Source organism: Callithrix jacchus, chromosome 1, assembly GCF_049354715.1.
Source record: "Callithrix jacchus isolate 240 chromosome 1, calJac240_pri, whole genome shotgun sequence".
NCBI lineage: Eukaryota > Metazoa > Chordata > Mammalia > Primates > Cebidae > Callithrix > Callithrix jacchus.
Genome location: NC_133502.1, coordinates 176,801,054 through 176,816,264, shown reverse-complemented (window position 1 = coordinate 176,816,264; position 15,211 = coordinate 176,801,054). Strand labels below are relative to the sequence as shown.

At 50.9% G+C, this 15,211-nt stretch overlaps 1 protein-coding gene across 3 annotated transcripts in view; it reads right to left on the bottom strand.

Annotated features, from left to right (window-relative positions):
• DNM1 (dynamin 1) overlaps positions 1 to 3,883 on the bottom strand; it is a 50,680-nt gene extending 46,797 nt beyond the window's left edge. For all 3 annotated transcript variants that reach the window (XM_035258841.3, XM_035258834.3, XM_035258891.3), the window contains exon 1: positions 3,637 to 3,883. In XM_035258841.3, the coding sequence (XP_035114732.1) occupies positions 3,637 to 3,797 (161 nt within the window). In that variant the 5' untranslated portion in view covers positions 3,798 to 3,883. The remainder of the gene's footprint in view (positions 1 to 3,636) is intronic.
• Between the last annotated feature and the right edge of the window lie 11,328 nt (positions 3,884 to 15,211).

Here is a 15,211-nt window from a genome sequence, read left to right as displayed (position 1 = left end):
AATCCCATCTCTACACCAACGATTTCCAAATTTTTATTTCCAGCCCGCCTTCCCCCTGAGCTCCTGACTTGAATCACCAAACTGCCAGCTGCCATCTTCCACTTAGAAGTCTAACAGGCATCTCAGGCTCGATATGTTCAGAACCCAATCCTGGTCTTCCCCTGTCCCCGAGTCTGCTCCTCCTTACCCCTCATGACTCTGTTACTCCCCACACCCCCCCCAGGAGCTCAGGTCAAAGTCCCAGAAGTCATCATTGATTCCTCCTTCCTCACCCTCCACATCCATCCACCAGCAGGACTTCCTCCAAAATATATCCTGAAACCCACCCACCATTCTCCTTCTCGTTGCAGCTAAAACCCTGGTCTAGGCCCCTGACTAGCCCCTGCCCACTGCAGCAGCCTCACCTCCTTCACCCCCTCCCCAAGTTAAACCCTTGCTAGAATCCGCTCAAGTCACTCCACTACTGAAAAGCTTCCCACAAGAGTGAAAATAAACCCAAACTCCTGGCTCCTCATGGCCTAAGGGGCTTGTAGATCTAGCCCCTATCTCTCAGATCCTGTCTCCTTCTTGCTAGTCAAACATCAGCCACTGGGGCTTCTTTCTGTTCTTCAACGGCACCAAATTCTTTCCTACCCCAGGGCCTTTGCACTTTCCCTTGGCCTGGAACTCTCCCACCCCTGGCGAGTTACACAGGTTCTCATCTCAGATGCCACCTCCTCCTGGAGACCTCTGACCTCCCTGGGGAGAGCAGCCCTGCCCCCTTCCCTGACCTTGACCACATTTTCCAACTGTCTTCTGAATTTCTCCCTCTGAAACGCACAGCCTTATCTTTTCCACCATAGAATCCCCAGTGCTAAGACATCATGCACCCATCACAAATGTTTGCCAAATGACTGAATGAATTGGCGTCGGTTTTCCCTTCTGTAAAAGGGAAGTGGGTGAAGAAATAGCATAGACCCAGACAGGTTCCAGCAGCGTCCCGGGCAGCTGCAAGGCCACCTCCATTGCAGAGCTGACAGCAGAGTCCTCCTGAGTGCCTGGAAGCCCTGGTGGGCCTAGAGCACCCCTGATCCATTTTCCTCTGATGCATTTTCCATGGGGCATTGGCTCCTGGGAAGCCCCAGGAGACAGAGTGGCTGTTACCATGCTCACCAGTCTGGGGACTGAGCCCTGTTGGAGAGGTCAGGAGCCCTTGAGGGAGCAGGCAGGCTGAGGCGGGGGAGCCCACTGAGCCTCAGTTTCCCCTGCCTTCTCATTAGCTTTCAGGGGCTCTCAAATGCTTTCCTGCCTACTCCTTCACATCAAGCTAAGCCCTCCTCCCCACATCTGGACACCCTGCACATCCTCCTGCAGGGATCACGGCCAAGGGCACTGGGGCACAGAGGGCAGCCAGAGGGCCCAGGCCTCCTGGGGCTCAGTCTATACCTTACTCTGCCACTCAACAAGCAAGTACTTGCTGAAGTCTGCGGTGGCCAGGGCTGGCCCCTGCGCCATCGGCTCCAGGGGGGCAGAGGATGGGCACAGAAGTCCCCAAGCCTAATCAGCTATCAATGCTCCCTCCCGCATGTTTACAAAAGCTCCTTTCCACCCATGAACTTGGTGGAGCCCACAGCCACCCTCTCAGGAAGGCACGGCAGCAGCTGTCAGTGTCTTCGTCCCACAGATGGGAAAGTGGAGGCCCACCCGCCTACATGTCCCCGTGCCTGGTGCAGGGCCCTGCTCTCAGAGGATGTGCAGCCTCGAGATCAGGAACTGGGCTTTGGAGTCTAACAGCTGCTGCCCTTCCTGAATGTGTGACCTTGGGCAAGGCACCTAACCTCCAGGGTCTCAGTTTCCTCGTCCGTAGGATGGGCATCATGGTACCTGCTTCTTGGGAGCTCCTGTGAGCCTGTGAAGGACTCAGCATAGGGGCTGCATGGGATGGGCTGGATAGATGGGGGCTGAAGTCACCAGTTGGTCCCCTTCTTACCCCAGGCCCGGAGCACACAGCCTGGCATGGAGCAGGAGTTCAGCCAACATTCAAAGGATGAGAGGGAGGAATATGGCTTGTTCACTCTAAAGTGCTGGGTATCCCTGACTGCCGGGCCTTGGGGAAGGGGCTCATTGTGTCTCTTGCCTGTGTCTCTGCAGGTTGGGGGGTCATGTGATCAGAGGGGGGGGTACTGCAGGAGCCATCGGAGAGACAGATGCCTTCCCCTCTGCTGACCAGATGGGCACGGCCGCCCCCACAGTGGCCTTCCAAAGTCCCACACATACATGGCTCCAGTCAGGCCCTCTCCCTGTCACCTCTAGGGCTAGCATGGGTTTCCCAGGACATTTGAGGGACAGGAACAACCACCCAGTCCCATTGCCCATGTTAGAGACAGAGACACTGAGGCTCAGAGAGGGCAAGTGACCTGCCTGAGATTTTGCAGCAGAACCTGGCTTAGACAGAACTGCTGTCCCTCTGTGGAGAAGGGCCCCTGCCTCCCTCTCCCATGTGCCAGTCATTTTTTTGGCCCTGAAGGTCATTGGAAAAAAGCAGGAGTTTCTGAAGAAGATGTGGGGTGATGAAAGGGGGAGAGGTCAGTGTGAACCCTCTCATCTCCTCCCCCATCTGCCCAGCCCCCCATCCCACCTCCAGTACCTGGAGAGACCCTATCCTTCCTCTCATCAGTACCAGAAAAACTATTTCTGCCTCCCTTTGGGGGTGCCTGGGAGCCTGGGGATCATGACCCTGACTGCCCCCCTAAACCCAAGACCCTTTGTCTTTGCGGTTGCTCCTCTCTCAGCCACCTAGGCCTCCCAGCGCCTTGTGGGATCAGAGGCGGGAGGGGGATTAGGTTCTGCAAATGGCTCCCCCCTCCCGCCATCACTGTCTTAGTCATCTCTGCCCTCTGCCGCCTCTCCCTTCATCACAATCCCTCTGGCCAGGCCGAGGGGAGGGCGACACTGACAGGCGCCCCCCACCCAGGGGCCACAGAGAAGCAAGGGGCCGGCTGCTCAGAAAAGGATCAGAAGTGGTTTCTCCTCCCCTCTTCCCTTCCTCATCCTGCAGCCCGCGCCTCCCCCCTCCACCGTGCTGCGCACGGATGGCGGCGGGAGCCGCAGAGGTGTGTGTGTGCCGGGGGAGGCTGTGCCGGGTCCTCGATGCCCACAGGACTACGTCCTCTTCCAGGGGCTAAGGTGGGGGGGCTGTCCCCCCCACCACAGCCCAAGAATTCCCATGGGGGTAGAGGACTGTCCCCTTATAGAGCCCGGTGTGGGGGACACTGCCCCCGGGTGCTGCCCGCTCCAAGGGACTCCCCAAGCCCAACGGAGGCGCTGAGTAATGAAGGCTCTCTCCGTGCCCATGTTGGGGGTGGGGGTCAACTGCCCGGGGCTTCTGGCAGAGCGCTGTCTGCCCTAAAGGGTGGGGCGGAGGAGGGGGCGTGATTCCGCAGCCGGAGACGTTTGCAGACTAGCCGGGGGGCGCTGCTGCCCCAGGGGCTCTCGAGGTGGGGGGAGGGCCGCCTCGCTCCGGCTGGGCGTGGGGGGCGCGCCGGCCGCGAGTGCAGCGTCGGGGGCTGCGAGGTCGCCGCACCGTCGGTGCCCGGGGCAGGGATTCCAGGGATCCCGAGGGTCGGGGGTCGGCGCCTTGGGATGCGCCGCGCCTACCTGCCTACGAAATTCTCGAGCACCGAGCTCTTGCCGGCGCTCTGGCCGCCCACCACGGCGATCTGCGGCAGGTCGAGGTCCGCGTTCTGGCCGATGGCAGAGAAGGCGTCCTGCAGCCGGTTGACCAGAGGGATGAGATCTTCCATGCCGCGGTTGCCCATGGCTGCGGCGGGCCCCGCAGGCTGCGATCCGGCTGCCGCTCGCGCTCCGGGCTCGGGCTCCGCCGCTGCAGCCGCGCGCCCCGACTGCCTGCGCCGCGGGGCCCCCGCCCCTCGGGGATCAGAGCGAGCGCCGCTCCCGGACGCCGCTAGGGGGAGCCCGCGGCGGTGCTGGCCGGAAGCTGTGCGCAGGCGCTGCCCGGGGCACCATGGGTGTTGTAGTTTTTACCTTCTGCGGCTTTCGAGGTGCTTTAGCAGTAACTGGGGTGTGCGGATGCTGCGCAGAATATATTTGTCACGGGTGGGGTCTCAATCCTAGTACCAGACCCCTTGGATAGTGGTCATGGCTGTTTCACTCCATCTTACCGATGGGGAAACTGAGGCCTGGAGAGCAGATGTGCTACCTCTGAGGTCACAGCCTCCTGACCCGGAGTTTCCCCTTCACCTCGCTGCCTTCTACCTCTAGGTCCTGACTCTAATCTCCAGCATGTCCCTTTCTTCCTTTGGTCCTCAGTTTCCTTGTTTGTAGAAGGGGAAAGATGCAACATGAATTCAACAAATATCTACTAGGTACCTGCTAGAAGCCAGGCCCTGTCCTAGGCACTGAAGATACAGCAACGAATAAGACAGCCAAGGCCTCTTCCCTCATAGATCTTGCAACAAGCTGGTGAGACAGACAGTAAATGAATAAACAAATACATGAAATAGTAAAAATGAAAATAGTTCATAGTAGGAGGGATGGAGGAAATAAACAGAGTGTGAAAAAAGGTATTTGTGTGGGTGTGGAAAGTTCACATGGGCTTTGGAGGAGTCTGGGGGGTTCTCTGCAGAAGTGACTTTGAGAAGAGACTGAAATGATGAGAAGGAGCCAGCAGCAAACAGATCGGGGGAAGAGCATGCCAGGCAGAGTGACCAGCAAGTGCAGAGGTCCTGACACCGGGGAGGCCCTTCTTGGGAGAGTTGGAAGCTCTTATCCTAGAGAGTGGAAGTTTTTGCTCCAACCCATCAGGATGGTGGTAAAACTGCATAAAACAGTGGGATTCGAATCCAGGGCACCTACAATCCTACCCTGTTTACCCCTGCACACAGAGAGACCATGGGGCCCTGAGCCCAGCCGTCCACCTCTGCATTTAAGAAACTTAATTAGTATTCATGGTGGAGGCTAGGAAGGGGAGGCCAGCCTACTCTGTGTTCATGGGGAGTCAGCAAGTCATTTTCCTGTGCTGTGAACAGCGTGGGGGCACTGCTGACAAAGTGGCCTGTGAATTGGAGACTGTTCATTTATTCATCCATTTATTTTTATTTTTATTTATTTATTTTTTTAGTTGGAGTCTCATTCTGTCACCCAGGCTGGAGTGCAATGGCATGATCTGCTCACTGAAACCTCTGCCTCCAAGGTTCAAGCAATTCTCCTGCCTCAGCCTCCCAAGTAGCTAGGATTACAGCCTGACACCACACCCAGCTGATTTTTATATTTTTAATAGAGAAGGGGTTTCACCATATTGGTCAGGCTGGTCTCTTGGCCAGGCTGGTCTCGAACTCCCAACCTTGTGATTTGTCCGCCTCGGCCTCCCAAAGTGCTGGGATTACAGGCATGAGCTACTGTGCCTGGCTTCTACTCATCCATTTAAATGCATATTTGTTGAGCCAGGTACTATGCTAGACCCCAGAGATAAAACAGTGAGTAAAATGGACAAAGTCCTTACCCACATGTGGCTGACAATTCAGTGGAAAAAGACAGACAATATGCAAATAAGCCAATAATGATGACCCTGTTGGATGGTGTGCCTTACAGAGCAAGGAAGCAGGGGTGGTGTACAGTGGTGTTGCTATTGTGAAGATGGTGATCAGAGAGTGAGCCATGTGGACGCTGTGGGGAGGAACCTTCCGGGCAGGCATGGGGAACAAGCAGGCTCTCTCCCTGGTAGCACCAGGGAGTGGATTAGGAACCTAATCAGGTCCTTAAACAAGCTTCGTGACCAAGGTCCTTCCATGTCTCTGAACCTCAGTTAACTAATCTGGATAATGGGGATAATGGTAGATCAAATGCCTGGGTAGGGCACAGCCCAGGCCTGATGCTCAGGAGGCCCTTATTAAGCTGCAGCTGTGAGGATGCCAATGATGACAGCTCACCCGACAGCTGGAACATCAGTGCCACACAACTTGCATCCTGGCAGCTACTCCACACCAACCTGTTATTATGCTCTGAGGACAAGAGAAGGCTGAGATGGGAGCCTGGATGAGCGGCACGAGGAGGGGGTGCAGTTTATGGATGTCTGCCTAGAGGGCATCATGGCTGAGCTTTTATTTTATTATTTATTTATTTATTTATTTGAGACGGAGTCTCACTCGGTCGCCAGGCTGGAGTGCAGTGGTGCAATCTCAGCTTACTGCAACCTCCACCTCTCGGGTTCAAGCTATTCTCCTGCCTCAGCCTCCCAAGGAGCTGAGACTACAGACGCATGCCATCACACCCAGCTAATTTTGTATTTTTAGTAAAGACGGAGTTCCAGCATGTTAGCCAGGATAGTCTCAATCTCCTGACCTCAGGTGATCCACCCCCCCTCGGCTTCCCAGAGTGCTAGGATTACAGGCATGAGCCACCACGCCTGGCCTATTTATTTATTTATTTATTTGAGACATAGTCACCCTCTGTCTCCCAGGCTGGAGTGCAGTGGCACGATTTTGACTCACTGCAACTTCTGCCTCCCAGGTTCAAGTGATTCTCCTGCCTCAGTCTCCCAAATAGCTGGAACTACAGGCGTATGCAACCACACCTGGCTAATTTTTTGTAGTTTTAGTAGACAAGAGGTTTCACCATGTTGGCCAGGCCTGACTTCAGGTGATCTACCTGCCTCGGCCTCCCAAAGTGTTGGGATTACAGGCATGAGCCACTGTACCCAGCCAGCTTTTATTAGTTTTAAGCTTTTTTCCCCCTAACTACAATATTGAAGCTTATTGTAAAACCAGGCTTTACACAGTATTTGAAAACCTCTGGTCATCCTCCCACCTAGAGATAACCACTGTAGATTAGGGTTTATTCTCTGGTTTTCTTTTTCATATATATACATATTCATTTTGTTTTTATAGAACTGGGATTATACTAAGTATCACTAATGCCAGGCCAACAGCCTGGGCATCACATGAAGTTGGTCAGAAAAGAAGAATCTCTTCTGAAGGCCACTTCAAGTAAACAAAAAAGAAAAAAGGAAAAGAAAAATCTCAGGGCCGGGAGAGGTGGCCCATGCCTGTAATCCCAGCACTTTGGGAGGCTGATTTGGGTAGATCACTTGAGGTCAACTCTTCGAGACCAGCCTGGCCAACATGGTGAAACCCCGTCTATACTAAAAATACAAACATTAGGCTGGGCATGATGGCTCAATCCCAGCACTTTGGGAGGTTAAGGTGGGTGGATCACCTGAGGTCGGGAGTTCGAGACCAGCCTGGCCAACATGGTGAAACTCCATCTCTACTAAAAATACAAAAATTAGCCAGGTGTCGTGGTGCACATCTGTAATCCCAGCTACTTAGGAGGCTGAGGCACAAGAATCGCTTGAACCTGGGAGGCAGAGGTTGCAGTGAGTTGAGATTGTGCCACTGTACTCCAGCCAGGGTGACAGAACAAGACTCTGTCTCAAAAAAAAAAAAAAAAATACACACACACACACACACACACACACACACACACACACATTAGCCAGGCATGGTGGCACACGCCTGTAATCCCAGCTACTTGGGTAGCTGAGGCAGGAGAATCCCTTGAACCCAGGGGCAGAGGCTTCAGTGAGCTGAGATGGCACCCCTGCACTCCAGCCTGGGCAATAAAGACTCTTTCAAAACAAAATATTTTAATAAAAATAAATGAAGACTCTCAGGCCCCACACCAAGACCTGCTAGATCACAAGCTGCATTTAACAAGAACCAAAAACTATAGTACATTTCTGTGTATATCAAAGTTGCAAAAGCTCTGATATATAATACCTGCAACCTGCTTTTTTAGTATGTCTTAAATTTCTTTCTTCTTCTTCTTCTTTTTTTTTTTTGAGGTGGAGTCTCACTCTGTTGCCAGGCTGGAGTGCAGTGTTGCGATCTCAGCTCACTGCAACCTTTGCCCCCTGGATTCAAGTAATTCTCCTACCTCGGCCTCCCGAGTAGCTGGGACTACAGGCGCATGCCACCACGCCCAGCTAATTTTTTGTATTTTTAGTAGAAATGGGGTTTCACCATGTTGGCCAGGATGATCTTGGTCTCTTGACTTTGTGATCCATCTGACTCAGCCTCCCAAAGTGCTGGGATTACAGGCATAAGCCACAGTGCCTGGGCTTAAATTTCCTTCAGTGTAAGTAAGAGCAGACAGATCAGTCACCTTTCTATTTCATGGCTGCATACTTTTCCACTACTGGGAATTGGCCTGGTTTTGTTCCCAGGTCTGCTAAAAACAGTGGTGTTGGACTTGAAGTATGGATGAACAGAATGCCACTGGTGGTGGATGTGGAGAAGGTATGATACTGTGGGCAGAGAAACAGCCCAAGCAAAGCTATGGAATCAGGAAAGAAAGGAACTTGAAATCTATCCTGGCCTCAGTTTCCCCACAAGGCTTGGTAGAACTGCTGCAGATGGTTCTCCCTGGGCATGAAGAGGCTGGAAACTTGAGGGCCACTGAATTAAATGAGGGTCTTAGAAATGGCTTTGGCCAGGCACAGTGACTCACGCCTGTAATCCCAAACTTTGGGAGGCCAAGGTGGGTGGATCACTTGAGGCCAGGAGTTCGAGACCAGCCTGGCCAACAGGGCAAAACCCTGTCTCTACTAAAAATACAGATATTATCTGGACATGGTGGCACCCTCCTGTAATCCCAGCTACTCAGGAGGCTGAGGTAGGAGAATTGCTTGAACCCGGGAGGTGAAGGTGGCGGTTGCATTCAGCCGAGATTGCACCACCTGCACTCCAGCCTGGGCGATAGAGCGAGACTTCATCTCAAACAAAACAAAACAAAAAAATAAAAACAGAATTGGCTTTGACTCTTCACTCTCTCTTGAACTCCCAAAGCTTTTTTCGTTTTTGTTTTCTTGTTCATTTTTAAAGATAACATAAATCTCACTCAGCTGCCCAGGCTGGAGTGTAGTAGCAGTCACAGTCTCAAACTCCTGGGCTCAAGTGAGCTTCCTGCCTCAGCCACCCAAGTAGCTGAAACTGCAAGCGCACACCACCATGACCAGCTAATTTTTAAAAAGTTTTTTTTTTTTGTAGCGACAGAATCTTGCTTTGTCACCCAGGTTGGTCTTGAACTCCTGGCTTCAAGTAATCCTATTGTTTCAGCCTCCCAAAGTGCTGGAACTGTAGGTATGAGCCACCAGACATGTCTGGGCTTCCAAAGTTTTGATCACCAACTGTGCTAGACATATATATATATATATATATATATATACATATGTGTGTCTCTCTCTCTCTCTTTCTCTCTCTCTCTCTCTCTCTCTCTCTCTGCAACCTCTGCCTCCCGGGTTCAAGCAATTCTCCGGCCTCAGCCTCCCAGGTAGCTGGGATTATAGGCACCCACCCCCATGCCCAGCTAATATTTGTATTTTTAGTAGACAGGGTTTCACCATGTTAGCCAGGCTGGTTTTGAACTCCTGGCCTCAAATGATTCACCCACCTCAGCCTCCCAATGTGCTGGGATTACAGGTGTGAGTCACCGAGACTGGTCCTGGGTAGATTATTAACAACAGGAGTGTTCACTGGGCATTTCCTCCCAGCCCGTTTACTGTGCTGAGGGATTCACCTGTACTGTCTCCCAACCTTGAGAAAGAAGTTTTATTAGTCTCCTTTGACAGATGAGGAAACTGAGGCACAGAGAGGTTAGTGAAGAATATGTCTAAGGTCACATAGCTAAGAAGTGATGGAGTCAAGGTGTGGACAGACGTCAGTGTGACTCAGAGCTTCCATATTTATATCCTACACTATGCCAGCTCTGGTAAGTGACGGTTTTCTCCCAGGGATGCTGTGTTGATAATACATATTTTTAGTGCACATAAAATAAAACATGAGCCCTTTCTGAGAGTGCTTGTGTTATATACATACATAGTAGGTGCTCAATAAATGCCAGTTGAATTGAGCAGTGGCCTTATTACACAGCTCCGGGATCAAGTCATTATATTTGGTCACTAAGTCTGCTCAGGTTCTGGCTCTTTGGAGTCATTCATTCATTCATTTTCCCCCAGGTATGGATCAGTGGCTACTTTGTGCCAGAACTCAGCAAGACACAGGGGGATGAAGAGGTTAACAAGATGCAGGGATCATCCTGCTGGAATGGGAGTCACAGGGGAGGGACAGATGAGGGAAGCGGACCAGGTGCATGGAACAATGGCACCTGGCCCAGCCTGAGGCAGGGTCGCTGCTAAGGAAGCAGCTGGGTCAGGCTGGGCCTTCTCTACATGTTTGTAGGCTGGGCACCAATATTTCCTATGGGCTTTGGGGCTCTGGCAGTCCAGGGGTCTGTGCCTGCACCACCTCATCTCCTGCTGAAGAGCCCCCCATGAGCCTGGAACAGGCCAGGTGCCCATGTGTGCTGATCATGCCACAGTTAGGTCTGAAGCCAGACTGCCTGGTGTTCAAATCCAACCTCTGCCACTTTCTAAGCCAATGACCTTGGGCAAGTCATTTCACCTCCCAAAGCCTCAGTTTCTTCATCCGTAAAAGGGGGATTATAATGACCCCTAACTCATAGGGTTGTGTGAAGTTTCAGTGATGTAATAATAATTTAGGTAAAGCATCCAGTGGTGCCTGGAACTGTGAATAATGAGAGCTACAAACAGTGTCATCTAATCATCATCACCACTGCACTGTCCAAAGAAACTTCAGTGTTCGAAAGTAGCAGAGGGTGCGGCTGGTTGTGGGTAACTGTCTGTTACCCACAAGTCAGTCCTGTCTGGCAGAGATGGTCAAACTAGAGCCCTAAGTCAGGGCCTGCCCTGGGTCCCCCGGAAGGTAGGGGCAGTAACGAAGTGTGCCTGTTGGCTGTTCCTTACCTCTGTCCTCTCCCTTTCACACTCCATTTATTTTTAGGGAAAGGCACAGGTGGGCGACAGCCACGGGGGAGGCCACGTGATAAGCCTATGGTCTTATATATTTCTCTGCCTCTTTTCTGACTTGGAGCTGTTGCCGAATGCAGCTTGTTCCCAGGGATTCTGAGCTGGGTGTCTGGTAGGGGGCCCACTTTATGGCCTATGCTGGGCTCCTCACTGGAAGTTGCCTCTGTCGGGTGATGGACACAGCTGTCAAAGGCAGGAAGGGCTTATGCGATGAACACTAACCCGAGGACACAGGGAGGAAACTGCATCCTGGAGCAATTCATTCATTCATTCATTCATTCATTCATTCATTCATTCAATCAGTCTTTACCACACAAACCTGTGAGGTGCAGGGTTCAGAGCTGGGTCCCAATGACATGAGGACAACTTGGCAGACGCTTTCTGCCATCAAGGGCACATGACATTGCTGAGGACAGGAATAGTGCAATGTGGGGAGGTGGCAGGTTACAAGATAAGGAAGCTATAGTCAAGCCGGTTAGAAAGAGTCCTGGGAAAACAGCAATAATAGCTACAAGAGAAACAGTGCAAGTACTGGGTGAAGAGGCCTGTGAAACTGGAACTTAATGCAAACTTGAATAAATAGCAACACTCACCTCACTCTTTTTCTTTCTTTCTTTCTTTTCTTTTCTTTTTGAGACAGGGTCTCACTATGTTGCCAAGGCTGGAGTGCAGTGGCATGATCATGGCTCACCGTAGCCTAGATCTATTTGGCTCACGTGATCCTCCCATCTCAACCTCCCGGGTAGCTGAGACTACAGGCATGCACCACCATGCCCAGCTAATTTTTTAGTTATTTGTAGAGATGGAGATCTCCCTATATTGTCCAGCCTGGTCTGAAATTTCTGGGCTCAAGGAATCCTCCCACCTTGGCCTCTCAAACTACTGGGATTATTTTATAGGTGTGAGTCACTACACCTGGCCCATTTACTTCTTTATTAAACTGAAAAACTTGTGGTAAAGATGTTAGTTCTTCTCCAACTTAAACACATTTAGTGCAACACCAATCAAAATTCTGATGAGGTCCAGGTTCAGTGGCTCACACCTGTAATCCCAGCACTTTGGGAGGCCGAGGTGGGTGGCTCATCTGAGGTCAGGAGTTTGACACCAGCCTGGCCGACATGGTAAAACCCCATCTATAATAAAAATACAAAAAATTAGCTGGATGTGGTGGCACACGCATGTAGTCCCAGCTACTTGGGAGGCTGAGACACAGAATCATTCAAACCCAAGAGGCAGAGGTTGCAGTGAGCTGAGATCACACCACTGCACTCCAGCCTTGGTGACAGAGCAAGACTCTGCCTCAAAAACAAACAAACAAACAAACAAACAAACAAACCCACAAAATTCAGATAGGATTTCATAGACTGGGGAAGGTTTGACAAAATTCTACAAAATATCTGAAAAATATATATAATTGTGAATTGGCAAATTTTTTTTTAAAGAATAACAATGTCAGGGGCTTGCACTGGCAGTAAAACATATTCCATTTTTTTTTGATACAGAGTCTTGCTTTGTCGCCCAGGCTGGAGTGAAATGGTGCAATCTCCACTCACCACAACCTCCGCCTCCTGGGTTCAAGGGCTTCTTCTGCCTCAGCCCCCCAGCAGCTGGGATTACAGGTGTGAGTCACCACGCTCGGCTAATCTTTTGTATTTTTAGTAGAGATGGGGTTTCACCTTGCTGGCCAGACTGGTCTTAAACTCCTGACCTCATGACCCAACTGCCTTGGCCTTCCAAAGTGCTGGGATTACAGGCATGAGCCATTGTGCCTATGTGCAGTAAAACATATTCTAAAGCTATAATAATCACAGTATGTGGCATCATCATGAGAAGGGATAGATAGAGTCCTGGAACAGAATAGGTCTAAAAGGCCCAGTGTGGTGGCTCACACATGTAATCCCAGCACTTTGGGAGGCTGAGGTGGGTAGATCACTTGAGGTCAGGAGTTCAAGACCAGCCTGGTCAACATGGTGAAACCCCATCTCTACTAAAAATACAAAAATTAGCCGGGTGTGGTGATGCATACCTGTAGTCCCAGCTACTCTGGAGGCTGAGGCATGAAAATTGCTTAAACCCGGGAGGCAGAGGCTGCAGTGAGCTGAGATCACACCACTGCACTCCAGCCTGGGTGACAGAGCAAAACTCTATCTCAAAAACAAAACGAAGCAGAACAAAAACGCCAGCCCATTACACACCTGGGATCATAATATGCATGCATCTTATACGCTGGTGAGCTCACTCCACATCATATTGTGGGTGTTTATTCTTTGAAAACGTAATTGCTGATGGCTGTGCACTGTTCCTTAAGAGGTGACACCATGACTTATTTACCTAGTCCCCTAAAGTTGATTATTTTCTAGACAGCTATTATAAATAAAGGTTTGGCTGGGTGTGGTGGCTCACGCCTGTAATCTCAGCACTCTGGGAGGCCATGGCATAAGAATCACTAGAGTCTATGAGTTCAAGACCAGCCTGGGCAACATAGTGAGACACTTGTCTTTAAAAAAAAAAATACTGGTTCTGGTGGTATGGGCCTACAGTCCCAGCTGCTTAGGAGGGTGAGGTAGGCAGATCCATTGAGCTGGGAAGGGCAAGGCTGCAGTGAGCTGTGATGGTGCCACTGTGCTCCAGCCTCGGTGACAGAGCAAGACCTTGTCTCAAAAAAAAAAAAAAAAAAAAAGTATATTAAACGTTTCCATGAACAACCTGCTATTTTGTAAGTCTCATTTCTGATTATTTTCTTAGACTAGACTCCTACAAGTGGTGTTACTGGGTCAAAGGGCAGAACGTGTGCACAATTCTTTTATTATTATTATTATTTTTTCGCGACGGAGTTTCACTCTTGTTGCCCAGGCTGGAGTGCAATAGTTCGGTCTTGGCTCACTGCAATCTCTGCTTCCTGGGTTCAAGCGATTCTTTTGCCTCAGCCTCCCGAGTAGCTGGGATAAAAGGTGCCTGCCACCATGCCCAGCTAATTTTTGTATTTTTAGTAGAGATAGAGTTTCACCATGTTGGCCAGGCTGGTCTTGAACTCCTAACCTCAGGTGACCCACCCACCTCGGCCTCCCAAAGTGCTGAGATTTCAGGTGTGAGCCATGGCGCTCAGCCCAAGATTCTTGATATAAAATTTGCAAATTGGGGCCAGGCACCGGTGGCTCACCCCTGTAATCCCAGCACTTTGGGAGGCCAAGGCGAGTGGATCACAAGGTCAGGAGTTCAAGACCAGCTTGGTCAACATGGTGAAACCCTGTCTCTACCGAAAATACAAAAATTAGGCTGGGCGAGGTGGCTCACGCCTGTAATCCCAGCACTTTGGGAGGCCAAGATGGGTGGATCACCTGAGGTCAGAAGTTCAAGACCAGCCTGGCCAACATGGTGACACCCCATCTCTATAAAATAAAAACAAAAATTTAAAAAGAAAATACAAAAATTAACCAAGTGTGGTGGCGGGTGCCTGCAATTCCAGCTATTCGGGAGGCTGAGGCAGAGAATTACTTGCACCCTCAAGGTGGAGGCTGCAGCGAGCCGAGATTGCGCCACTGCACTCCAGCCGGTGACAGAGCGAGATTCCATCTCAAAAAAAAAATTTTGCAGATTGCTTTCCAGAAAGATGAACCAACACAGGAAGCTAGTGCTGGCTTTCCACCTTTACCAGCACAAGCATTATTTTTAGTTTTTTTTACTTTGGCAATTTGCTAAGCTCCTTCTGTGCCAGGTGCCAGTGCTAAGCATTATGTAATGTCATCCTTACCACCTCGGGAGGGGGCACATGTTTTACCAAGGAAGAAACCAGCTAAGAGGCCTCTCCGTCAGCCTGTGTCGCCTAGCCACAAGGCAGGGGAGTCACGATTCAACCCTGGACTTCGCCAATGCTAGCACCCAGCTCAAGGTGTCAACATGCTTGCTTTGCAGCCTAGGCGTCTTTTTTTTTTTTTTTTTTTTCTGAGATGGAGTCTCCCTCTGTCGCCTGACTGGAGTGCAGTGGTGTGATCTCGGCTCACTGCAATCTCTGCCTCCCAGGTTCAAGCGATTCTCCTGCCTCAGCCTCCTGAGTAGCTGGGGCTATATCACGCCCGGCTAATTTCTGTATATTTTAGTACAGACAGGATTTCACTATGTTGGCCAGGCCAGTCTCAAACTCCTGACCTCAGGTGATCCACCCGCCTCAGCATCCCAAAGTGCTGGGATTACAGGTGCGAGTCACTGCGCCTGGCTTTTTTTTTTGGAGATGGACTCTCACTCTGTCAGGCTGCAATGCAGTGTTGTGATCTCAGCTGCAACCTCTGCCTCCCAGGATCAAGATATTCTCCTGCCTCAACCTCCCCAGTA